We start from the raw sequence: 26,501 nt of genomic DNA on the forward strand, positions 1-26,501 counted from the left end.
GGATGATTTAATGTGTTCAGACAGTTCAAGCCTTCTGTGGTCGTCATGCTGACTTCCCCTTTACTTCAAGATGGACTGCTGCTGAGCCACACTGCTGGACATCTGGTCCAGGATCAGCAGGCTTGACATCAAACAAACTCATGGAAATATAAAATCAACAGATGTATCTGCCAGCAGCAACTTTCCCTTTATCGCCTCACAGTATCCGGACGAAAGCATCGCTTCCTCCAGAGCTAACTGTCACATAGACTTTAGTTTGAAATGTATGGCACATTACAGCAGGGACATTATCACAGCCAAGAGTAGAAACATACAGACTAGTATGAAGTGTTTTTCGTGATAAACTTATGAATAAACAAACGTTCAGTAGAATAAACACAACAATTCACTTTTCTTTCTCTGTTGTTTTCACTCCTCATGCTTTTGACATATGGTGATACTTTCTGTTGTTACACAGGAAGCTTCAAACTATTTATCTCTCCTCACATTCTGTGTGTGTGTGTGGGTGTGTGTGTGTGTGAGTGTCCCTATCTTACAAGGAACTGTTGAAGCAGCCCGTTGACTAAAACCACAGTGTCTGCATCCTCCGCTTTTCCCAGACTCAACCACACACACACAATATGTCTCCAATGGTTCCTCCATTTAAAGGCCTTCCTGGTGTCAGCGGTGTTTTACGACCTCATGGTGAAATTTTCTTGGCAGTCAATGTGTGCCATAGTTTATTTAGCAGTAACGGTGCAATAGACAAAACAAAGCCACTGTGCTCATAAATACAAAGTGACATTTGCCAGCATAAGATGGTTGAGTTGTCGTATAAAAATAAAGTATGCCACCCTAACGCCATCCAGACCCTTTCAATAATGGCATGTCTGATGGATTCTCCTATTGCTGACCACAATCGCCTCCCTAGGATGCTCCTGCCAAACAACAAGTGTTACCAAGGGAACTGAGGTAAGCATCCACCAATCATGGGATGCTACACAGTCAGACGAGTCTCGCTATGACCAATGACAGAACAGTGTCCTCTGCTGTTACTGTAGTGGCAGGATGCTCCCTGAAACACAGGACAGACGTGACATCAGTGAACAAGCAAATTTAAGTTTTAAAAGAGCAGATTCTAGATTGAATTGATGTTTCTTACTTGTAGGTCTCAGTCTTAAGGCTTGGCTGAAGTATTTAGGGGGAAGTTTTCCCTCTGCGTTGCCTGCAGTCAGCAGCACACCGTTTTCTGACCAGAAGAACTCGATACCGTCTGTTTTAGTCGTATGCACAAATAAAACACATGTAAGAGAGTGTGTAGCCTAAGCATATAGATTGAATTGAGCGTATTGAGTCATCAGTGGCTAAACTTACCAGCGAGAGCTTTAGGGACATCGATATACACGGCTAAATCACAGTCTCTTCTCATACCTGGTGGGGAAATGAATCACACTGTTTAACCTCTTTGTCTAAATGTTCAGCTGGCATCTCTTCTGACACACACACACTCATCTTACCGCTGATGACACCATCCTCCCCTGGCAGGCCCGGTGCCAGGTGGATGTGTGTCCTCTTCATGCGGTTCAGGCCCTGCTGCTGGATGGAGCTCCAGTTGCGGAGGTAAGAGCCATGAATGGCCTCAGCAGGGCAGTCTGGAGAACCAGCCAGGACCGGTTTCATCTCTAAATCCGTTACCTGGCCACAGCGATGCAACCGGTATTAACACAGCATTTAAACTGGGGGGTACACTAGAGGTTTCTGGATTAAAATCTAACACACAGTGACAAGCTAACCTGAGTAGAATGACAATTGTGTTGCTTCACTACTTGCGAGAAGCAAAATTTAACTTCTGTCAGGGGAAGATAGGTAGAGAACCTGGAGGCAGTATTAAAATCCAAGGCATGACTGCATCTGTCAATGAATCAGGAGGGAATAAAATAGCATAATCAACGCTGAAGATCTATTTTAGCACCAGCCTTGGTGTTATACCCCGGTGTCTTTCTCCATCTCCACCTGACACTGATTACTGTTATGTTAGAGCACAAAAATTACATTTTCATTTTAACTGATTGTCAGAGGACTAACAGCATATGCCACCTGAAAATTAGCTACAAAGTGATATTTCGAAGGCGTAAATTGTTTTATTATATTTGTATGCACTCAGTGGATCAGCATGGAGTGAGTTTTGAGCTATTGTGGGATCTCATAGAGTTAATTTTCCACCAGAAGAAAGTGAATCTGCAGTATAGTGCCGAAACTTGAAATGCAATTACAAGGTCTAGACATTAAAATACACAAATGTGTAGCAAACAAAAAGAGATCTGATACCTTGGGGGAAAGCAGGGTGTGGAGGCGTCTCAAGTAAAAAGGAGTATTCAAATTTACCACTACAACAGTTTATATTATAAAATGTCTTTAATTCACTCACACTCTCTCAAGCTTATAAGAGACACAGATTGAGCATCTGAGTTTCCCAATTTTGGTGTCAATTTTATACATACTGACACTGATTTTATAACATTCTGGCATGCTGGTCTGCAACCAAATTAAATATTCCCTTCTCAGTGCCGTAGGTTTCCACACGTGTCTTTTCAGGACAACCTTCATCTGAGATTTACCTGTAGTGAATGGCCCTGACTGGCTCGAATCTGCAGGCGGCCGTCCTCCGGGTGGGAGCGAAGCTTAAAGCGCTGCTTGTCATTTGTGGCCACGACTCTTTCGACATCTTCCAGTGAGTATGAGCGGAACTGTGGGTGAGTCAGGAGTTCCTCCACGAACAGAAAGCCATCTGTGAGGATAATAGTTGTTTTGGTTAGAGAATACAGATGTCACATCATGTCATGTCACATACTCAGGGTAGATTGGTTTTTAAACACCTGTTGAGCAAAAATTAGTTATTATAAATGATGGCAGCCTAATATATAACTTTCATATAGTTTGCCACATTTAAAGGTAGCCTTTGTTCAGTGACAGAAGAAGTACTCAGTATTTACATATACTGAAACAAACTTTTGAGTGTTTATGAAACAGTCTCAGTTTATAATACAGATGCCTCTATATGACCGACATAAGCAAACGAGACCATCAGCGAGAAGAAGGCTAGTTCTGTCTGGTTATCGTGGTTATTCTTAATGGCTGTCAACAAGTCAGATGTTGACTGTTGAGTGTTTAGGATGAATTAAGAAATCTCACAGCCTAAGGAAAGAAGCTGGTACAGTATGGCACTAAAACAAAGTTTACTTTGTTTAACCCTCGGCCACCAGAATCAACAAATAAATGCAAAACATTCCTTGAAGTAGCTTTGAGTAAAGATAACAGTAACACAGTGTGTAAATCCTCTGCAACACGTAAAATTCCTGCATTCAGTAAAAGCACTCATTATGGCCCATTTAAGAGAAACGTATATTGAATTATTATACACCAATGTGTAAATCACTTTGCTGTTTAGGCTGGTAAAGGTGGGGATAATTTTAGTTACTTATAATACAAAGTACTGTCAGTTATATTTGTATTATGGATTGAACCAGGCTGAGAGCAGAAAATAGTCCCAAATAACAGCAGATTGATGTTAAAAATCTGTTGAAATGCTTTAGATTAAAGTCCTATCTTGTTGTCAAAGTTGTGTCAGCAAAATGTGTCAGTATCAGTGAAGGGACACTTTGTGTTGCTTACACTGGACTGCTCACCTGTACCCATTTGAAGACCCATCTGGCCGGCTCCATGACGAAGAGCATAAGACATGGACTTAGACAGGCGGACATCTCTGTCCTGGTAGGGGAGAGGGCATTACTCATAACACACACACACACACACACACACACACACACACACACACACACAGAGAGAGAGAGAGAGAGAGAGAGAGAGAGAGAGATTCAGCTCTAATAATAGCTCTGGTTTAAATATAGCAACTTGACTTTACCATACCTAACACTTAACACAGTTCAACTGAAACTTAATACAGAGGTGTTATGAATCAGAAACCAGTCTCTGAAATATTAAAGATATTGGGTAATATCCCAATTTATAGGGCTACTATACCCCCTCACCTCTCCACCACGATTTCCTCTCCTTCCTCTGCCTCCTCTGCCTCCTCGTCCTCCTCTGTCACTGTATTGCGCCATCAATTCTAGTAGCTTCAATTGTTTTTTTTTTACCAAAAGCTACACATTAATGTTCAGACTCCTGTCAACACAGCATGGCTGCTGTATTCATGAACCAGGCGTGCTGCTCCCTCACTTCCTGTTTGTTTCCCGCTGTCAGCCTGTGGGCGGCGCTGTGGCGGCTCGCCGGGCTGCGGTGACACCGACAGACACCACAGAGGTAAAGCAGCATTGTGTCCTGGAAGAAAACATCTCTCGGACAGCAGCTGGAGGTAAGGGACATATTCATCGTACCCAAGAAAAACGTAAGGTTTTAACTCGGAGTTGATGCTGGCTGTTTCCGGGTAACTTACAACTCATGCTCATGTGTCCAAACAGAAAACCCGGCGAGCTCCCGATGATGGGATTTTACACAGAGGCTGAGCTAACTCGGCTAATCAGTGTTAGCATAGTTGAGCTGTGGCTACCTGTTTTTCTTGACAGGCAGCTCGTCTGTATTACATGGCATGCTGTTTGACACGTTTATTTCTACTTTAGCCACATTTTCTCGGCTTTTTTTGTAGAAAGTTGGCGTTTCAAATTGTGGTTTAGCTCCGACACGAAACTGCTAGATGACAGAAAGGCATGTCACCATGGAAACGTAACGTTGACGGATGACTCTCAACGGTCGACTAGAAAATACATTTCCTGGAATAAACAGTGTGAATGCCGACAGATAAATGAGTGTTAAAGTACTGGAACTGCAGAAATTAATTGTCTGAAGGAACCTGAACCTGCAGTGTTAGCATCCCAGGTACTGTACAGCTTGTGTCCTAAAATATTTTCCTTCTAATTGGTTACATGTTTATGTTATTGCTGTTTTAAGATGCTATTTTTTTCCTTAATTCAGCTAAGCATGAATGTGCCCCCCATGTTAGAAAAATTGCCACACAGTTTTGATGCACTTATCGTGGATAAAACATGATAAAGTGCTAGAGATGTTCCAATACCATTTTTTGCCTCCCGATAACAATTCCGATACTTATGCTGTGGGTATCGGCCGATACGAGTACCGATACCGATACCAGTGTGGTATAGAAAAATATATATATCATACTACGCCTGCATGACTGTGATATGATTATCAATGTGGTGAGGCCTGGCTCAGGTTAAACCCTTTGTAAAACATGAATGAATACAGCAAATGAAAGCCATTTATTTTTAAAAAGAATAGTATAAAGCCGAATTCAGCACAGAGCAGACAGGAAGTCAGACACGAAATAATAACATGACATCCGGTTAATTTTCGAAATAAAACACTCCGTGTTGATACAAGCACAAAAACCTCAAATAAGAGACAAATACGCGCTCTTCTTCTAATCCTTAAGTCGGGAACACTTCGTGTTGTTGTGTTTATAACACATACATATAACTGCGGTCGTGTGTGATTATGTAATCATCGCGGGAATTCCTCGGTTTCGTAACTGACGGTGTGACACATGACATGACGGTGTGTGACATGACGGTGTGTGTCGCTACAGACTGTTGTGCTTCTGAGAGACTGTTGGATGGGAAATGTATACATTGTTGTAGTCTTTTTTGACAATGCTAACTAAACACATTGCCATAAATAAAGGACCGTAGGCTATGTGTTTCTTTTGGATATTATGTTGGTGGGATGTAGGCATATCACAGTAATTAAACGTGGGATTCTTGCGATATGATAGCAAAGTAATATGTCTAAATTTGGGTCTATAAACTACTTAAAGCTAATGAAAGAGATAGCCTTAGCTAACATGGCTACTGTGTTAGCCCAGCCACCGTAGCCAGTCTGACTAATCGATACCAGAAACTTTGAGTCAACTAAACAATACTTGCTGACAGGTTTCTTTTACTAGGAGAACACAAGAATACATTACTTCGTATAAAATCTACTTCGTCGAACATTAACCATTGTGGCATATTATGTATCATGTTCACTATACATTTACTATGTATCATGTTCACTGTACATTGAGATATGTTTTAACTATAGTTGGTTGGCTCAAAGTTTATGCTATCGATTAGTCAGACTGGCTACAGTGGCTGAGCTAACAGTAGCCATATTAGCTAAGGCTATTTAAGTAGTTTATAGACCCAAAATTTAGACATATTACTTTGCTATCATATCGCAAGAATCCCACGTGTAATTACTGTCTATATGCCTACATCCCGGCAACATAATATCCAAAAGAAACACATAGCCTACGTTCCTTTATTTGCGGCAATGTGTTAGGATTGTCAAAAAAGACTACAACAATGTATACATTTACGGCAGCACTTGTCGTAAAACCAGCCCAGTGGCATTATATTTGCATATCCATCAGGGGGCGGTACCCATCCAACAGTCTCTCAGAAGCACAACAGTCTGTAGCGACACACACCGTCATGTGTCGGTGGAATATCAGCGGCATAACAGCGGCACACCTCTCCGAGGAACGGTATAAGAGTCTGGAGATCGGTATAAGCCGCTGAGCAGCAATCGACATAACTTTGGCCACCTCTCCGAGGAACGGCATAAGGCTCTAGGCATCGGCATAAGCCGCTGAGCAGCAATCGACATACCTTTGGCATACCTCTAGGGTGCCCTTCCAATGGAGAAAACGTAATAAAGTGCCCTCCAGGATGCGCTTCCAGTGGAGAAAATGTGATTAAGAGCCCTCTAGGGTGCCCTTTGTATGGAGAAAACGTGATTAAGAGCCCTCCAGGGTGCACGTCCAGGGAACAAAACATGATAAAGTGCCCTCTAGGGTGCCCTTCCAGTGGAGAAAACATAATAAAGTGACCTCCAGGGTGCACGTCCAGGGAACAAAAAATGTTAAAGTGCCCTACAGGGTGCGCTTCCCGTGGAGAAAACATGATAAAGTGCCCTCTTTTTATTTGATTGACCCCTGCGCCCCAAACATCCTGAGTCCGCCCAAGGAACCGAATAAAGTCACTGAATCTTGCTTTGGTGCCAGACTGTGGTGACAGCTGTATTGAAATCCATTGGATGATGCATGAAGAAACACACCATATATACGTTGTATGACTTCTGATGAAGAAATGCCTCAACAAAATGAAAGTACACACTTCGGAGAGAAGGTTGACAATAGATTTTGTTATTGACACATTGTTTGTTCCTCCACTTTGTGTAGGAAAGGCTCCCGTTTACTGTGTAATTGCATCGTCTCATCAGCGGAAATCATTCTGACTGGTGCTGTTTGATCACAATATTATCAGCCAGTCTTTAAAGGAAAAAGGTCAGTGGTTAACCTACTCTCTGAATTGTGTTGGAGGTGCTGGAGGCATTTCGTCATCAGAAGTTGTACAACGTAGGTATGTTTGGTTCTGGTGTGTTTCCCCATGCATTTCCCATTGACTTCAATACAGCTGTCACCACAGTCTGGCACCAAAGCAAGATTCGGTGACGTAATGACCCTTCTTTCTTTTTTGGGTTCCTTGAGTGTGCCACCATGCTTTAAAAACAGGACAACTTGTGTCCTAAAATCTTTTTCTTTTAAGTAGTTAAGTGTTCATTTTATTGCTTGTTTAAGATGCTAATCTTTCCTTACTTTAGCGAAGCATTAATGTGCCCCCATGTTTGTAAAAATGCCATAAAAGAGCCCTCTATAGAAGATAAAACATGGTTAAGTGGCCCAGTGTGCAAGAAAAGTGAAAGTGCTCTCAAATGGGCCCTTTCAGTAAAAAAAGTATAATCCACGCACCTCATTTTACACAGTTTTCAGTAGGACTGTTTCTTCAGAAGAAAAGAAGAAAAGAACCAGCAAGTGCAGCCAAAACTATCTGCTTGGTTTTATGCCTTATGTGGTATGTGAGATGACTGAATGTTACATTTGAGCTAGCTGTTACTTTCTAAACAATTCATAGAGAACTGCCAACAAAACCACTCTTAAAGATACTTTTTGCAGCTGAATATAGAGCTGTCTGATTTTGTTCAGTGACATCAGCATTGTCTCTTTTTGACCCGTTTTCTCTCATTTTAATCTGTCTCTGCTGCTCAGGTGATGGAGTTCCCCCAGCATTCCCAGCAGCTGCTGTCAGCTCTGTGCTCCCAGCGCCAGCGGGGCTTCCTCTGTGACTGCACTGTCCTGGTCGGCTCATCCCGTTTCCTGGCTCACAGGGCTGTTTTGGCCTCCTGCTCACCTTTTTTCCACATGTTCTACTCAGACTCTCCAGGGATTAGTGGTGGAAATGGCACCAGCAGCTCTGTCACACTCGACAGCGACATTGTCACGGCTGCTGCATTTGGCATGCTCTTGGACTTTGTCTATGAAGGGGTGCTGCGGCTGGATGAGGCTCCACCAGTGGAGGACATATTGGCTGCTGCAAGCTTTCTGCACATGAACGAGGTGGTGAGAGTGTGTAAAAGACGACTGCAGAGACGAGGGCCTCTGGCTGAGGCAGACAGTACTCGCTCTGAAGAGAGTGCTGGGGCGAGGAGGGCAATAGAGACAGGAAGGGAGGGTGGGGGTGATGGTGGAGCTGAGCCTGCGGTGGCCATGGCAGGAGATCACTCGAATCTTGTCGCCATGGCAGCGCCACTTTCATCAGTGTCAGTTTCAGCAGAGAGGAGTCAGTTGGAGTGTGAGCGGAGGACTGGTAGGGGGTCATCAGAGGCACGAGTTAAGACTCCTTTGAGCCCTGACCTCGCTGACACCACGCAGCCAGGCATGGACGCCCCTCCTCTGCCCCCAGGTGGAGAGCTGGTGCAGGGCCTCATGGTGGGCCCGTCCGCCCTTACATCAGGAGGTTACACCAGGTTGAGGGCTGGAGGTCATGGAGAGGGGTCGGTACTCTGCAGCCCTTGCAGCACCACTGAGACATACAGGTATGGGTCGGTTGGGAATTTCTAGACTGTTCTAACTTGAAAAAAATGAAAAATAGGAACACTCCAAAAACAACAGTTTACTCTGAATATTAGAATACAAGTGTTTTGTTAAGCCTTTATTTAAAATCAAACCATGGAAGTTGCACTCATTTACAATGATGTTGAGTTACTGTTAAGTTAAAGTAGGACAAAAATAAATAAAAAAACAGTAAGAATCGGCTGTTTACTTTGAGCTCAAAGCGGAAAAGAAGTTGAAAGAGCATGTGAATCACAATCAGAAACTCCATTCAAAAAGTACAATACATTTGAAAAATAAAAAAACACAAGCTCATTGAGTTAACTTTTTATTATTAACCATACAGCTCATGTGAGATGCTCTCATAAATTCTGTGTTTTGAAGTGTTCTTTTTTTTTATTATTATTATTTATAACTCCTTAGCCTATTTATTGTTTATTATTAAAGCCAGCTGACATTTGGCATCTATATCCAGGAACTCTCATGCGATGAACATCAATTCAATATCTTAAATTCCAAGTCTAAACTGATATCATCTATCTGATCTAATTCCCCCACAAAAACATCACAGAAAGTAAGCAAAATAAAAGTGAAAATGATGCCCAATATTTAGATGAAAGCGTAGTTTGACACCTTTAGTTTAAGTGCACTTATCTCTATGTACACTGGGTTGTTTCTCCATGTACTGATGGACATTTTTACAATTTGTTGTTAAGAAACGGTTGTTTACAGAACATCCTCTTTTCTTTCTGTTGTTCACCAGCCACAGCAGTAACCAGCAGCCCTCCTCTTCTTCCTCCATGGTGCCAGTGAGCCAGGCTTCTGGTCCATCAGCGGTTGCTCTGTCCCAGTCAGGGTCCAGCCTTTCCTCCAGCCCCCATCATGACTCTGTAAGGAAACCCTCAGAGACTGACCACAGAGGTACATCAAGTGCAGGACAACAGATGGTCATGTTAATCCAATCATCATCACTAATGTCAAACTTAGAAACAAACCCGACACGCTCGCCTCCACAGCGTGCCACTCCCCAGATTCGAATCCAGAGTGCTGTGTCACTCCAACGCCAAAGCTTGAACTTCCACGTTTCTGAAACCCAAACCATTAAGAGACCTGAGAGGGATATGAGAGCTATGGGCCATGTGAAGACAGATGACAATGATGGAGAGAATGTGAAAGTCAAAGTGGAGGCCATTGTTATATCGGACGAGGAGTTAGAGGAGGAGAGAGAGGGAAGCAGGGACGGGGAACCAGTAATGGAAGTAGATGATGAGTTTGAGGATGACATCCAAGAAGAGGAGCTGAACAACAATCAGTTTCTCTCCTCCCACCAACAGGATCTCCTACAAATGTCATTCAAAAGCCATTCAGATGACTACTCCTTCCCCCTCTCTCCCTCCTCTTCCTCCTCCGGTGCCGGGCCTTCCTCCCAGGACCCTTCCTCCTTCACCGCCTCTCTCATTCCTTCATCCGCAGCTCAGCATCATTCAGACCATCCTGCCTACTTCCAGGACTTTCAGGACTCTATGGGGAACATTGTGGAGGATGTCCCCACATGTGGAGTCTGTGGAAAGACTTTCTCATGCACATACACACTAAGGCGCCATGCCATTGTACACACACGTGAACGTCCGTACGAGTGTCGCTACTGCTACCGGAGCTACACACAATCAGGCGACCTGTACAGACACATTCGCAAAGCTCATGACCACACGCTGCCAGCCAAACGCAGCAAGTCAGACATGGAGCCATCCCTGCCAACACAACCACCACAACAACAACAACAACAACAACCACCACCACCACCACCACCACCTTCTCTGAGCTAGCATTCAAACAGACACACTGTGGTATTTCTATACTTATACACAACTTGATATCCTAACTCTAATTCTGCCTTTAAACCTAAATGAGGTAGGGCTGCAACAAATGATTATTTTCTGGATTAATCAATTAGTTTTTTAAGTCTGTAAAATATCTATTACAGTTTCCCAAAACATCTTCAAATGTCCTGTCATGTCTGACCAACAGTTCGAAACTAAAAAATATTTAGTTTACTATCAAAAGAGACTAAAGGAACCGGTAAAGTAGAAACTGTTACCAGAGGATGTTTGCATTTTCAACTCAAATCAACTCAAAACCATTAGAACTGTTATGACAATAAATAATAAGGACGAAATGTACTCACTTTGAATAATTTTCCATCTTAAACTGTCAAAATTCAAATTAAGAAATGTCAGGCCTCAATTCATGGTCTTCATTTCAGTCATCCAAAACATTTAACTGATTGTATTTATATATTCATATTCTTTTTCAGCATTAAACACAACTGCAAGCTGTTGCATCCTTTGCATTCTCACTAATCAAATGACCAAAGTTTTGTATAAAGCCCTATCAACGAGTCACTTTGACTCTGTTGGCCCCTATTTAAAAAGAAAGTGATACAGTTTCCACTAGATGACACCTCTCAATTGAAACCTGGCTTTCTATTATACTGAGGACATTTATGCCTATATGTACAGAAATACGATAACTCATACAGGCACACATTCAGAGTTAACACCAGCGGTGTGGCAGTGATATAAGAGCTCATTCATCACACCCTTTATGTTCATGTATGACCATTGTCTCACTAGAACTGATTGATTTTAATCGATGTTTATATTTAAAATTGATTTTATGACATTTTGCTACTCTTTTACGGTTTTGTTTGTATTTTTTTTTTCTAATCCTTCTCGTTTTTTATGCATTTGTTTTGAAAATGTTGACAAACTTTATTGTTGTCAGAAGAGTCACAACAGTCACAAGTTGTACAAAAATCTCTCAAAGACTTGTGTGACATCCCACAGCTGGAGTTTGCTACTCAAAACAGTAATAAGGGAAAGTTGTTGTATTTTTTATCAGTTACATGTATTGTAATGTGTACGACTGCCTTTTTAGCGTGTGGCTTTTAGCCCGCAAAGTTTGTCTGTAACTGTAGTAGAATTGTACTGTCTGTGTTTTATTTAGTGGATGAAACCAGCTGTTGACTTAGAAGGAAATACCTGCACACATTTTAAAATTACAGTCAGATAGTGCATCAGTTTTGATGAGGCCACTTCATCAACAGCAGATGTACACAGATGTTTATCCAGTGAAGTAGGAAATCAACTGTGCCAAATGGCCTTTCTTTTGCCTTGTTTGTTTATCTTCTTTGTCCTTCCTTTTTTTCTTTTAAGCAAGAAATCTTGATGATTGCTTAATGGGCCAGCTGACTCAAGACTAATATCAGAGTGGTAGCTGTACAAACTAATGACGTTCTTTAAATGCTGAGGAAAGGTGCTTAATTACTCCTCTGCATTAGAAAAACAGGACAATATCTTTGGGATTGTGGCCCCACAATTTTCTGCTCCAGAAGTTTTTTACCTGACGAACCATTTCATGCATTTCCAGTGGCTGTCCAGTAGTCTTCTGTAAATTCAATCAGATCGCTTTGCACTGTGGCTGTCTTGTCCAAACTTGTGATTTTGCGACTAATTTCATGCACTTTGCTTGACACTCGGGGTCAATTAATAGTTTAGGAATTGGAAACTGGTGTATTGTTCAGTTTCCAGCCTATATCCCCGGGTAGGATAGCAGTGGAGGAGTGAATACGTTTGGGGATTCCCCCCCTAATGTGTTTGGCTTTTCTTACTGGCCATGTGAGCTTTCCTTCTGTAGTGTTTCTCCTGTAGTATGACAGAGTATACAGTTTGAGCACACTTCGACACCTGCAGTAATTCTGCCGTCTCTTTAAATGTTTAAATTGAAACTTTAAATGTGCCTGAATGACTTTTTTGACACTTGGAATTCGTTGTCCTGCACCAGGTTTTACAGTCTCTGTACAATGAAAATGGACTAGTATCGGTAGTTACATACAAACCTAAGAGTTTTATACAGATATTCATAGGTTCACAGAGTCAGTGATTCCTTAGAGGGCTTCATGGTAGCTAGTGTGCAAAAAGCTCAATGTCACCTTGTGAATAAACACTGTCCAGTAGAAACAATGTGTAAGTAAATATTGTATTGTTTCAGTGATATCACACAGTGCACAGGCTGGCCAGTCAATTTTATCTTTTTTTTTTTATTTCACTACAAAAAGAACATATACAAAAATATAAACATTACATCTGTGATTGATTGCTCTGCCACAGTAACATTTGACCTGGTCAGCATTTCTTAAATCTTCTCATGTCTGTAGCCAGTAACCAGCAAACTGTACATTTCATTCCTAACACGATGGGGTGATGCGCACCTCTGTCTTCAGTCATCTACTGGCCCGTGGATCTGTAAAGAGACAAAATATCAGCATCCATCTACATCAAATGTATCTGCCTCTGTGTCCTTGTATTTTAATGATATTCGGATGAAATATTGTTGTCAATGCAGCTGTTTCTGTCAATTTGACAGTATTTGTTAAACTGAGGAAAAACAATAAAAAGGACAACTGTTCCAACAGAAATTTCTTCAACCCAGAAATAAATGTTTTATTTTAACCATATTGTTTATCTACTTGTGCAGGTGGTGAGCATGTGGTAAGACACAAAGGTAATAGGGCTGTAGAATTAATTGTAACAGCGCTTACATGACAGAGACGTGTGTTGTTGTTTTTTATATGAAAATTATTGTAAGAAAATCAGACTAGGTTTATTCGTCACAAAAAGAACCAGTTTACAAGGACATTACAAATTTACTAATTAAAATTTGTTCAGTAAAAATGTGGATAAAGAAGACTTCATCCCAATAACTTTTCTAATCCTGCTTAATGAGACAAGCCACTCATCGCTCAAAAAACAAGTAAAAGACTTGAAATACTTTTTTTTTTACTCAGTCCTTTGAGACATGCTTGTGCTTAAAGGTTACATATTACTGTAAATAAAGGACCTCACCATTAACTATAGCCTACATAATGTATATCGAGGATTTCTCGACCAAGTGACACAAGTTAGTCTTGTCTTTGATTAAACCAGGCTTTTTAAAGTCAGCTGTAAAAAAAAAGAAAAAGAGACTCACTGCCTCAGCCAACTCTGGCCAATCCATTGCCATCACAACTGTATCGTCAGAGTTTGGAGGTGTCTCCAGGTTCCAGTAGGTCAGCTTGTCAAACACAGACGATAACCTCACTGTCCTGTCCTGGCCACACACACACACAACATTTAGCATCATGTAGACATAGTAACAACCTATATTCCCCATGCAGTCAGTGCTTTGTCATATATTTTTCTTATGCGTGACATCAGCGATATTTACCTCTTGGTCTGAGCCAGGCTTGTCGATCTCTTTCAGCACTAGGCCAGTGTAGCCCTGTGGACAGCTGAGCTCCTGCCCCTTCAACCCACGCCCTCTGAAAGACACTGTCTTCTCTGCAACAGGAAAAATAAACAAGAGTGGTTAGAGACAGTTTTCCTCCACTTAAAACGACCGATATTAAAATGTTGAGATATCCCTTTCTAAATCTGTGATTAGTTGAAGTCCTTAACTACTAGATAGATTTTAAAACCATTCATCATTAAATCATGGCATCTTAAAACACTTACCAAGAGCTGTAGATTATACATTTGGCATGATAATGCTAGTTTAATTGATTTGTAAAGACAAGTAACTTATCCATTCCCTCATAATGAGGATCGCGGTGGAACAAACACTGATCCTGACCTGGGATCTATCTGAACTAAAGAAGCACAACAATCTTTGAAACAGACTGGTCAAACAGCTGGACACCAGTCCACTTTTATCTCTGGGACAAAAGTCCCATATTGGCTCTAGTGGTTATAAGAGAAAGCAGCAAATAATGGTTCAAACCAGTATCTTTACACGACTGTCCAATTAAAACATGGTCACCATTGTATAGACAGATTTAGAGAAATTTAGAATTGACTTTCCAGCTGTAACATTACTATAAGAAAGGAGAAACTCCACATTTTGATGTTTTTTATCTCCACCATTGTTTTCTATGAACTGGTTCAATAGAAATGACAAGATATAAAACATATTCTGTGTTTACCATGTTTGCGGTCTTTAGTGGTGGCAGCGATGTATTGTGAGACCTGGGCCGGCCCATCGTGTTCAATCTCACAGGGCATCAGGTGGACTGTGGCTCTCTGTGCCTGGCCCACAGATGACACTTGAACACGAGTAACACTTGTGTTACACGACATCCTGCAACCTGAAGACAGAAGAGGACAAAGCACACAAATGATAACAAATTACACTCTTGTATTCTATTTAAACCAAAAATGTCTTTTAACATAACAAGCAGCCTCAGCAACCTTTTTTTTTCCCCCAACTAAAATAACTAGTTATCACTATTTATTAACTGCAGGTGTCACTAAAGGGTTGTTATCCCTGTCTGTTGATGTAAGTTAACCTGACTAACTGTAATTATGGCACAGTTTGTTAATATGTACAATGAATCGTATTCTGAAGGCTTCTATGACGAGTGCTTTTGTGGATAAACATCAGTATCAGAAGCTGTCAAGTCTTTGTCAGGCCTAAGTGTGGGAGCTTTGACACAAACCAGTGCAGACTTTCCCTAAAACAAACAGCCTCGCTTATAAAATAATTTATATTAGCGTCATATTAGCGTGTTTTATCAGTTCCTCTTAAACATTGTTAAACATGCTGTTAAATTACTACAAATGCGTTTTGTAAAACATTACTCAAACATTACCTTTCAGCAGTTTTCCAAACGTTTAAGTGAAATGAAATGTAAAATTGGACCTCTTCCGGTTTGCGCCAGTCGCTGCGTGTGATTGGACGAGAGCGTCTTCTTCTACGCTCGTAGATATTTTGGCGGGTTTTTTCTGTTCGGCCAGAGGAGGCCTCCCCCCTCTGGTGAGAGATTACTTACCCACTTTTCTTACCTTTTCTCTGCGTTTCTCTAAACGTTTGTGTTTTATTATGCCTTTCTCCAAACGTTTATTGTGTACTTATCTAATTTTGAAAATTACTTACATTACATCTTGATATTATACTCATGTAATAATGTAGTAATGACTGAGTAGTCACAGACCAAGATGGCCTCTAGTTTGTTTATAAATCTGCCAAAGTCTATCAGTGTTTATGTTCTCCAGCTTATCCATTCACTCTCTAATTCACGAATCATGGTCAAGATCATAGACATTTCTGCACTTCCCTCTATCACTGAAGGAACTGTCTATGTTTTAGATTTCTAAAATAGTGCTCAAAAACTAAATATACTCAAAAAATAATTTCCTTGCTGTGGTGGTGAACCACTGTAAAATTGATACAGAGTAAATGCTGCATAAAGTCACTGTTTTAGGCAAATTATTTAGATTCTCGTAAGGCTACATGAATTTGAAGATAACATCAGGTAATAGGAGATGTAGTCTCTTGGCAGTTTAAAATGAAGACTCTCTAAATGCAATGCAGGATCATGGTGTAAAGATCCAGATGTCTTTATGTAATACCAGCTCTTGAAATAGTCCATTTTACTTAAGCGGAGCATTGTGACAACGACACATGTATAAACAATTGAGATGCCTTTTCACAATCTCATGAACATGTTTGGCATTTGGGGGTGTCATTGGACAGTATCACAATTCAGGAGCGATATGTGGAGAAATTAGAGCTTTGGAGCACATTTAGCAGCAATGTAGAAAAGAAAAAGACACAAAAACGTGAAAATCTCAGCAATTTAATGCACATAACAGTGAGTATATATATGGATAAAATATGGATTAGGCCAAAGGATGAGTAAAAATACAATAAATTAATTAACTCAAAATATAGACTGTACATCATCCAGCATTTTGATTGAAGACAATGGACTGATCAGTTTTAACAACTGCCAAAACAAAACATAACCCCGGCCGTGTTGTCAGAGTCACGTTCAACATTCAGAACTCTGTCCCAGTTGGCAGCAGCATCTCTCTTCATATGGGATGGGCTAAACCCCGTCCAATGGCAGCTTTCTAGGAGCTAAGGATAAGTTATAGGGGCGGTTTTCTGTTCATAACATTTCCCCAGGACAGTGGCAAGCTGTGGACCAAGAGACTTCAGGGAAAGGAGAAGTGATTTCCTAACAGCTCAGAGTTGGGCAGAGGTGAGTTTTTTTATAGCGAGACAGCACACTGTTGCAAGTATGCTGCTGTTGGATACCACATGGATGTTTTAACTACACTGTCTTCTTGAAGTTTGGATTTGAATGTTGAGTTAAAATGCTATAGTATCCCTGCACCCGAGCATAACTCTTGATCTGGAAGTAAGTCTGTTCAGCAAGTTGGTACTCCCTTCCTGTTTTGATATATCAGTAAAAATACCATTAAAAAACAGAGTCGGTGTCATGCCTCTCAATACATGTAATACAGTCAGACTGAAGTCATCTGATATGAAAGGCCTCTGCTTGTGACTCTGATTGGTCTCTGTGGTTTTGCAGCATGAGAGCGGTGTTTGTGTCTGAGGCTCCATGAGATCATAATATCCTTAACCGCACTGAGTTTGATATGACATTAAACAGACAAGGCATAGATCTTTCTTCTGTCACACAACAACCAGATAACCTTTAGGGGTATTAGTCAAGCGTTGTACTCACGAGGATCACTGTGGAGCTAGCCTCAGCCAAACTGAGTCAGTAGCTACAGTGCTTTTGATTACTGATGTGATTGCCCTTACCTTCCTGGGTTGTTTTTGTTTGTTTGTTTGTTTTCTTTGTGTGGCTTTGCAGCTGTTCCTGGTATTATGGATCTAGAGAGTAATTTGTGTCAAGGAGATGTTGGAGAGCCGTCACTCCTCATTGCTCAGGCGCTGCTGAAGCTCCAGCATGCTGTCGTCACGGTGGTCTTACGCATCCGACAGACCATTATACAAAGCTTTGTCTTGTCCTCTGTTGTTTTCCTGCTCCTCTGGATCGCCGCCTTTTTATATGGGAGCTTCTACTACTCCTACATGCCCAGGGCGGCTTTTTCCACACCTGTGCACTATCATTACAGGTGTGTATATGAAGCATGACTGTTACTGTTTGTTTGATTCCCTCTTTTTTGCTTTTATCCTAACTCAGTCATTCATGTTTATGTCTGCAGGACAGACTGTGAATCCCCCTCTTCTTTGTTGTGCACTTATCCAGTGGCCAACATCTCACTGATGAGGAACAAGAAACATGTGTGTATGAATGTGTGTGTATTTGTATCTATCTCTGTGTATTAAACATTCATCTTCACATTAAAGGAGTCTGTATTCTTTTTAAAATGCTCTTTCAGGTTCTGACATTCGGCCAGGCCTATCAGATCTCCCTCCAGCTGGAGATGCCTGATTCTCCAGCTAATCGGGAACAGGGGATGTTCATGATCAGGGCAGCCTGTTTCTCTCGGGATGGAGGCAAAGTTGCCTCCTCTTCTCGCCACGTAAGTTTCATTAAGTTTTGTTCAGCTTGTGTGTACATACAATAAGATAATGCTTCAATAAGATAATGCTTCTAGTTTGCGCAAACTCCACTGATTCACTGCATTGCTGTGTGTTTCTCAGACAAGACAACAGCTGTCTGCCTCCAGCTCTCGCTTTGTGAGTACACCGCTGACGCATAATAACCTCTTAATCACACAGCCTGGTCAGAACCAGATTAGGGCTGCTTATGCTTGCTGCAGAGCTCTACTGCAACAGAAGGTGATCTCAGTGCTCAGGTGACTGAGATGACAGGACGAACATGTCAACTAACGACTGACACAAACACATGGTCTGAGTAAAGATCTTCCAAGTGTAAGGGATGCCCTCATTGACTTAAGTTACTTTATTAAACACTGAGTGATCAGAAAAAAATACATTGTAAACCAAATGTGTGCAACAGTCCTAATAAATACATCTTTTGAAGCCTAACACTCTATCAGAGAGCTGTTGGTATGGTACTTTTTCAGGCTGTATTTTGTGGTGTTTTTGTATTGGACTGTATTAAGTTATACAATATTTTCTTATGTATTCTTGCCTCTGCATAGATTCTGTTCAGCCTAATACAATATTCCTTCTGATCAAATCCACTGTCGGGTACAGCTTCAAAACTGACCCTCGAACTGAGTCAACATAGAACGTTTTAGTTTAAACAATAACTGTTATATTGGACTTAATAATATTGTGCAGGACTTTGTATTATGAACTCATTAAAAGTAAAGTCCACTGAGATCATCTTTTGTTAGTGTTCATTAAAGTAAGCACATAACCCAATCATTGACTTATCCAGAAAATTAAACTTTTGCATCTGTGACATCATCAAGCATTTTTTCCTATCCTGAAGACATGGTCTGGGGTTGTGGCATCATACATTTGTAAGAAAAGATTGATTCATCCCCAAAACAACTGTGTACTATATGTTAGTGTACGGGTGTGTGTCTGTGAGGGTGACTGTGTTGTCCTGCTGTGGTCAGGGTATTCTGCGATACCAATCAGACCTGCTGAGGTACCTGGGAACACTGCTGTTCCTCCCAGCCTTTCTGAGTGGAGCCGCTGAGCAGAAACAAACACTGGATGTGGAGCTCTTCTCAGACTACACAGACGACCCGGTGAGTCCTGCACTACTGCAATGTCTTATCATGTGTAAGTATTTTGTTGAAGTCTACCTAATGTTTTTTTTCCATGTACAGTACACCCCCTCCGTCACTGCCGTCATTGAGATCATGTCCAACAAAGTTCAGATCTACTCATCACATCTCTACGTTCATGCTCATTTCAGTGGTCTAAGGTAAGAGCCACTGGTGTGGTGCACATACCTGCAACATGAATTTTTCTGTTGCTCTGGGTAATCTTATTTTCCTTGTGGTGTCCCACCAGGTTCTGTTCTTGGCCCACTTCTATTTTCAATATAGTACATGCTGCTTCTTGCTTCTCGCTTCTTTGATTTTCACAGTGTGGTACTGATTCCTTTCTCAAGTGAACAATCTCTTTTTTTTTTTTTCTTCACTGGAAAAACTTAGTTTCGTATGTCTCCACCTACACTTATAGCCCACAGAGAAGTAAATACAACATGTTCAGATGTTTTATTCTGTTGCTTGCTGAAGAAAATGATCGAAAATCACAGACTGGTATAGAAGTAAGAGTAAAACAGATAAAGTAGGAGTACAGCCTTATCTACCATTATATGCCATCATAATTGCTGTAAAGCTACAATGACAGCTTTTTCCACCCTTTTTCAGATACCTGTTGTTCAACTTCCCTCTCATATCAGCCATGGTGGGTGTGTCCAGCAACTTCATCTTCCTCAGTCTGCTCTTCGTCCTCAGCTACATGCGGCTACTGTTGAAAGTCGAATGGAGTCCAGGGCAGGTGAGAGGACACACCTGTTACTACAGACATTAAGTGAGTATGAAGATTCCTCTGATGTGTTATTAAAGCTCAGACTCAACGAGCTCTCTGCACTTGTTTCCTTGTTGTTTACAGCTCCAATCAGATGGGTTGCTGTCAGTCGAGGGGACGAACATGAACAACAACAACCAGCAAGAGGACGGAAAAGATTCTGCAAGTACAAAACCACAGGCATCAAGAATTTCAACACTGAAGTTATTTTCACCAGTGACTTGGTACTGACTGTAGAATAAATTCCTTGACAGGTGATGCAGAACCGCCCGGTCCCCCGCAGACAACGCCAACAAATGTGAGCCTGGATGGAGACGAGACAGAGGTGCACAACGGACAGATGAATGGTCAGAGTGGAAGAAATGAATCAGTGTCCATTAATGGGGGAGAGGGAGAAAGAGTAGAGGGAGGACTCAGAAAGCGCCCATACACCACTGACAAATACACTGAATGATAACCTGAGTTGCCACGTTTAAGCTCTTCCACACTGATGCTTTAATGTTAGAACCCTCTGATTTATGGGCTTGACTCATCTGAAACTTTATACAAATCTCTAGTTGTCATTTCTTAGATTTCTTTTATTCCTTGAATACACAAGATTACTAAATAAATAAGCAAATGAATAAATACAGTCAAAATATATAATACAACCTTGAAATAGTGAAATAATTCAATAGATTTTTAAAACACATTACCATAACTTGTCATGTTTTATTCCATCTCATTTCAACTCCCTTTTCCAAATTCAGTTTTTATTTCACGGTGCAATTTCCCCCAATTTTATTTAATAATGCCACATCTTTTTTTTTCTGTCAATCAAAATAAACAGGGCAGAGACATTTCTGTAATTGACTCTCTTGTGTAATTGGCTTTGGTCTGAAAAACTGCACAGCTGTTCTGTCTCAGTCTCGTTTGTCTTGATTGACAGACATAGACTTTGTAATAAAAAGCAACATCATGAAATGAAGCATTCACAGGTAAGATGTGAAATAAAAACTGGGGGAAATACATAGAAATGTAATACTAATGCTTTACATGTATATATATATACAGAGCTTCATATATTAACGCCTGCCACTGGGTCCACATGCAGACTGGAAGAGCCTGTGTTTACATTTTCCTATACTACAGTGAGTAGGATGTTGTATCGTAGGCAACTGGACTTGTTTCTGTTTCTTGAAGACATTTCACCTCTCATTCAAGAGGCTTCTTCAGTTCTAACTAACTGGAGGGGAGCTCCAGGCTTTTAAACACTGTGTTACAGAGTCGTTAAGGACATGTTTGAACTCTGAGTTTCAGAGTTGTTAGGGCCACTTGTGGGTCGTTGAACCAACCGGCCTTCATGTGGGTTGCTAGGGCTAGGTGAGCCCAGGTGTGAATGGCAGTTAAGCTGTCTGGGGAGGGAACTCAGTACTGCATTGTAGGTGGGTGATAAGTAGTGTTGTAATTTTATTTAGACAACATTTTTAGATAATTTATATTTATTCTTTTATTTGTTGTGGTTTTGACGGTGGGAACACTACCACTTTTGTCCTCAGGGGCCTCCAAAAGCAACAAAATATCAAAGTTCCTTGTAGTAGCTTTAACTAAGAAAAAACTGTAAAGGTATAGGGAACAAAATCAGGAACACATGAGACACGAGGAGTACACACAGGAGTGGGAAACAGACAATTACAACTGGACAACTGAAAGAGGTAAACACAAAATACACAGGGACTAACTAACTAACTAAAAATGGGTGAACACAGATAACAGGTGGAAAAAATACAAAGACAGGAAGTGTAAAGAAAAGCATGACACATGAGGAGTCTCTTTCAACATAATAACTAATTTAAAACCTCTGACCTTGACAGAAGCAGGATGCAAGATTTTAAAAATCTATTAAATCATTACACATTTTCATGGTTACATCATATATAATAACTGTATTTATTCATATAAATTTTTATTTCAGAATGACTTATTTGTTTATCTTAGCACTCTGCGTGTCCGTATACTTGGAACGTACATACACAGAAATACAGTATATTAATAAGTTTACACTGACACTGACTGGCTGGGATTCCTGTTTTCCTATTTCAGCTGTGTAATGTACGATTTTGGAGCTGTTTCTTTTGCAAGTTATAACTATCATGCTGGCTGAAATGTTACTTTAAAATGTTGTTACCAATTGATTAAGATGTTAAATTATGATTATAGCATGTGAGGCAACCTGTGCATCTTTTTTACCTATACTAAAATATCTTAAAGGAGAAATATTATACTCATTTTCAGGTTCATACTTTTATTTTAGTTGCTAAGGTTTACATGCTTTAATGCTAAAAAAAACCACATCCGTTTTCTCATATTGTCCAGTCAGTGATGCAGCACTGTATTCCCCCTCCGTCTGAGTAGCTCTGTTCCCTTTAAAGGCTAGTCTCCTCTGATTGGTCAGTTCACACACGGCAGGGCCAGCAGCGTTAACAACAACAGAGCAGCTGATCTAAGTCAATTCTTATTCTTATTGAATTATGCAAATGTGTGACATGGTGAAATAGTGTGATGTCACAGAATTAAAGGTAGGACTACTGACGAGGCGTTTCAGGAGCATTGTTTTCTGTGGGAGAGAGGAGCTTCTGTTGGTGCAGACTTTGACCTTTTACATGCACAAGAACCTATAGAATACTGAAGGAGAGGAAAAATGTGAAAAAGCACAATATATCTCCTTTAAATTGTTTGAGTTTTAAACCAAAATGTTTGTTACTTGGCTGCAAATTCATTCTAAGCTACAGTCTGTTGCAATAAAACCTGTTAAAAATGTTCATCGGTCTTTTGGTCCATACTTTTTCCATAAAAAGAAATCACTGAGCTAAAACGGTTAACCCACAAAGTACATACTCATATGTGGTGGGAGGACACCTTCCTCGCCTGCTGACACAGTCACATCTGTCATTCCTGGATGTCCTCTTGGCTCTGTGACTCTGTTGGCTGATTGAAGCTTTGGAAACTTACTCACGTCACTGCATGCAAAATATGGCACCAGCAGGGAGAAGAGAAGAGAGAGGGACGTAGGTCGGTGAAAGGCACGGAGCTTTCTATCACAGGTGGAAGACACAGGTAAGGTACGGTAAGGTAAGTTAGACATATGAGGATTTATAGTTTTATATTTCTGTTAGTGTCATTTTAAGAGCGTTTTAGAGTGGTGTTTAGACTGCTAAATTCATTTCCTCAAACGTATTCAAAACTGCACCTCTTGTAAACATTTCCTTGTTTTGTACAGGCACATGTTGGGCCCATGGAGCAAATACACCATCTACCCTCCACACTGGACTCAAAGATGGATGTGACAGATGATAACCACGTGGAGGGAATGAAGATGGAAACAGATAACAAGCAAACAATGGATAATGACTTCACTGCTGGACTATCAGATGAGACGTACCAAAATCTGACAATCCGTGAAGGGCCTTCCAGCAGCTGCGGGAGGCTCAGAGTGAGATCCAGACCCAGACTCCAGTCGACAAAAAGTTTCCCCCCTTACAGTCAGTGTATAGGTGGACTCGGAGAGGATGGAGAGCAGGACAATATGATCACTCATCACCCCAATCTCAGAAATGATGACATGATGAGGGAGGGCGTGAATGAGTTGGTTCAAGGCACAGAAAGAAAAGAGGACTGTGAGTTGAGGGCAAGATGTGCAAGGGGTGAAGTGAAGACGAAATGGAGGACGAGGAGGAGGGAGAGGTTAGGGGGGAGCTTTGAAGTTGATCCAGACGGATGGGAGAGCGCACGATGGAGCGGGAAAAGACGGGTGGAAGAGACTGAAAGAGAGAGGGAGCATGATGATGAGGAGAGGGAAGGGGGCACAAACAGGGAGTGGAAACACTGGAGAAGTAAAAACTTGAGTTTTGAGACAGAGGCAAAAGAGGAAGAGGATGAGGAGGGGAAGAGATCTCCTGTTTCAGCAGTGGAGGGGGAGAATGAGGGCAGTAGGGAGACCCCAGAGGTTGAAGAAGCTGAGAAGCTGCCAGGGATGGTAGAGGGCCCCACAACACATCAGTGGTCCTCCCCACATCCAATCCTCTCCAAGATTTTGCACTCCTCCTCCACCTCCTCCTCCAGCTCCTCCATCAACCTCTCCTCAGCAGAGAGCGATGAGGTCTTTAGCGAAGGAGAGGATGCTGTCTCCAGGAGGAGGACTTTCAGGAAGGTGAGAATGGACGCAGTTTAAAACTACATTTTCTCTTGTGGCATTAGCCATCCATATATATATGCACTGGCATCATACCTGTGCAAGTGGCTGCTCTGGTTTTCTATGGAAGAGGCCTAAAACTATATTTCTCAACTGTTCTTTGCACCTGTGGTCCAGGTGATTTGCATAGGCTTGAAAGAGGACTTTGACGAGGGCAGATTTGAATGCCGTTTGCATGCCTCGCTGCTGCTGCTGCTACAGATATGAGAGCAGAGCAGACGGAGGGAGGAGGATGAGGGAGTAGATGTTCTCAGTGTAGACTGTAGTTTGCATTGTCAGTAAAAGAGTAAAGAGTGCTACAGCATCTTTAAAGTATTCCATCTTTGTGACCAAATAATAACATTTAGGTGGTAAACATCTGGAAATATCTAATGTAGACATTTTCTTAAAACTACAAACTTTGTTGTTTGTAAGTGTCTCTACTGAGCATGCTCAGGTCTACGTAAGCACCTCTTTGCCATGCCTGTCTGGTGGCAGCTGTTTTGTGTATATACAAAACAGATCGTAACTGTCGAGGTATGCACTGTTTGTAAACACCAAACGCACTCATAACAGTTTTTGACGTGCACAGAAGACTTTAGAGGTGTTTATACTGTATAATGTGCCACAGCTCTCAATCCAAAAGGTTGCATGTTGGTCGACACGGCCAGAGTAAACTAGTGAAATTGAGATTTGTCAACTTTGTCCTGAAGATTTGTGTGTGTGCTTATGGAACAAGTGAAAATGTACTAAATAGTCTCATTTATCTCACTGAGATGCTACTTTCTAGCTGATTTTTTCGTATTCTTAGTATAATAAGATATTTTCGACTAGAAATTAGACAATTTTGACACATCACAGTGGGGAAAACACAAGTGTAAATAATAACATTAATGATGGCTGAATTCCATTTAGGTACTTTGGTTTCAGGGTCGTGTTATTGTTCATGTTGGCACACTGTCATGGCTGACCGGGACACTTTATTAGAATGGAGCCATTGATAATGTTCAAAACATCTGTTCAAAGTTAAAATGTTTTCTGTGTTAAAAGCATTTGAACATACTTGAAATACATACTTAAACTATTCATAGTATAAGCCTACATGAGGCAGTGGCCATGTCCATAAGTAGGCTATATTCAGTTAGTTGTCAACTATTAAATGAATTGCAAACTATTTTGATGATCAATTTAAGTATTTTAGACTCTGATTCCAGCTTCTTAGATGTGAATATTTTCTGTTTTCTTCACTCTTCTCTGACAGTAAACTGAAAATCTTTGGGTTGTGCACAAAACAAGACATTTTAGGAAGTCATCTTCAGCTTGGCAAACACTGATCAACACTCCAGATCCCTATCAGATCCCGAGCACAGTATAGAAAATGGATGACGAGTAATTGTTCTTCATCAACATTGGCCTCATGTGAAGACAATAACAGTCTGTCTTTCTCTGTGCCTCAGAGCCGCTCCTGGAAAACCTTCCTGACCATGATGCACTGGTCACTGCGGCGGCAAAGCTCCTGGGTCCAGCTGGCTGGACATCAAGGCATGTTTATTACAGTTCATCCAAAACAATGGTTACACTTTATAATAATCATCATTAATTAATTCCAAATGTAGACTTAATTAAACTGTAGTTAAATGTTCAAAGTTCCACTGTTAACAAATAAAAGTAATGCTCTATAAACCATTTATTAAGCAGTTGTTAAGTGTAAAGTTGCAACTGATGTTTATTGTATCTTGTAAATGGTTAATAAATACTGTGTTCATCTATAAACATTATTCAGATGGCCATTACAAAGTTGCAACAGATTTTTATAAACCTTTCCAATTTCTTAATTAATGTTTCATAAAGCCTTTTTCATTGTTAACAATGATTAACTAAAGTTTAATTAACTATAAATGTATAATTTATTAATGATGGTTGGTCTACAAATTAATCTAACTACTACAATTATATAGCTTACATTGCCCCACATGTAAACATCACTGCTGCTGCGTTCCAGCATTTTTACCTCCAGAATGTCAGCTATTC

General features: G+C 40.9%; 4 protein-coding genes across 9 annotated transcripts; 2 read left to right on the top strand and 2 right to left on the bottom strand.

Annotated features, from left to right (window-relative positions):
• Positions 1 to 685: 685 nt before the first annotated feature.
• trpt1 (tRNA phosphotransferase 1) lies at positions 686 to 4,164 on the bottom strand. The gene is made up of 7 exons (XM_084353174.1): positions 4,029 to 4,164; positions 3,666 to 3,747; positions 2,598 to 2,767; positions 1,497 to 1,674; positions 1,354 to 1,410; positions 1,142 to 1,252; positions 686 to 1,054 (listed from the first exon to the last, which is right to left on the bottom strand). Exons 1-7 carry the CDS (start codon positions 4,101 to 4,103, stop codon positions 1,032 to 1,034), a joined length of 696 nt encoding a protein of 231 aa, XP_084209300.1. The 5' UTR covers positions 4,104 to 4,164; the 3' UTR covers positions 686 to 1,031.
• Positions 4,153 to 13,414, top strand: zbtb3 (zinc finger and BTB domain containing 3; the record flags this gene model as incomplete). Of its 4 annotated transcripts, none has more annotated exons than XM_084353165.1 (4): positions 4,153 to 4,354; positions 7,822 to 7,910; positions 8,105 to 8,931; positions 9,711 to 13,414. In XM_084353165.1, the coding sequence occupies 4 exons, from the start codon at positions 4,153 to 4,155 to the stop codon at positions 10,771 to 10,773; spliced, it is 2,181 nt and encodes a 726-aa protein (XP_084209291.1). In that variant the 3' UTR covers positions 10,774 to 13,414. The 4 variants fall into 4 exon arrangements, with proteins under 4 accessions (XP_084209291.1, XP_084209293.1, XP_084209292.1 ...); XM_084353166.1 differs by lacking the exon at positions 4,153 to 4,354 and adding an exon at positions 4,367 to 4,875; XM_084353167.1 differs by lacking the exon at positions 7,822 to 7,910 and having other exon boundaries at positions 4,265 to 4,354.
• rnaseh2c (ribonuclease H2, subunit C) lies at positions 13,027 to 15,736 on the bottom strand. Its single transcript, XM_084353175.1, has 5 exons — positions 15,633 to 15,736; positions 14,967 to 15,128; positions 14,213 to 14,325; positions 13,976 to 14,095; positions 13,027 to 13,249 (listed from the first exon to the last, which is right to left on the bottom strand). Exons 2-5 carry the CDS (start codon positions 15,118 to 15,120, stop codon positions 13,226 to 13,228), a joined length of 411 nt encoding a protein of 136 aa, XP_084209301.1. The 5' UTR covers positions 15,121 to 15,128; positions 15,633 to 15,736; the 3' UTR covers positions 13,027 to 13,225.
• Positions 15,737 to 15,762: 26 nt separating this feature from the next.
• LOC311257516 (seipin-like) lies at positions 15,763 to 23,061 on the top strand. 3 transcript variants are annotated; one of them, XM_084353172.1, is made up of 11 exons: positions 15,763 to 15,796; positions 16,952 to 17,027; positions 17,649 to 17,913; positions 18,004 to 18,082; positions 18,181 to 18,324; positions 18,446 to 18,481; positions 19,336 to 19,470; positions 19,552 to 19,649; positions 20,101 to 20,230; positions 20,345 to 20,426; positions 20,515 to 23,061. In XM_084353172.1, the coding sequence occupies exons 3-11, from the start codon at positions 17,663 to 17,665 to the stop codon at positions 20,712 to 20,714; spliced, it is 1,155 nt and encodes a 384-aa protein (XP_084209298.1). In that variant the 5' UTR covers positions 15,763 to 15,796; positions 16,952 to 17,027; positions 17,649 to 17,662; the 3' UTR covers positions 20,715 to 23,061. The 3 variants fall into 3 exon arrangements, with proteins under 3 accessions (XP_084209298.1, XP_084209297.1, XP_084209299.1); XM_084353171.1 differs by lacking the exon at positions 15,763 to 15,796 and having other exon boundaries at positions 16,476 to 17,027; XM_084353173.1 differs by lacking the exon at positions 15,763 to 15,796 and having other exon boundaries at positions 16,476 to 17,027; positions 20,345 to 20,422; positions 20,515 to 20,697.
• The last annotated feature ends 3,440 nt before the right edge of the window (positions 23,062 to 26,501 follow it).

Source organism: Pagrus pagrus (genome assembly GCF_965226575.1).
Source record: "Pagrus pagrus genome assembly, chromosome: 5".
NCBI lineage: Eukaryota > Metazoa > Chordata > Actinopteri > Spariformes > Sparidae > Pagrus > Pagrus pagrus.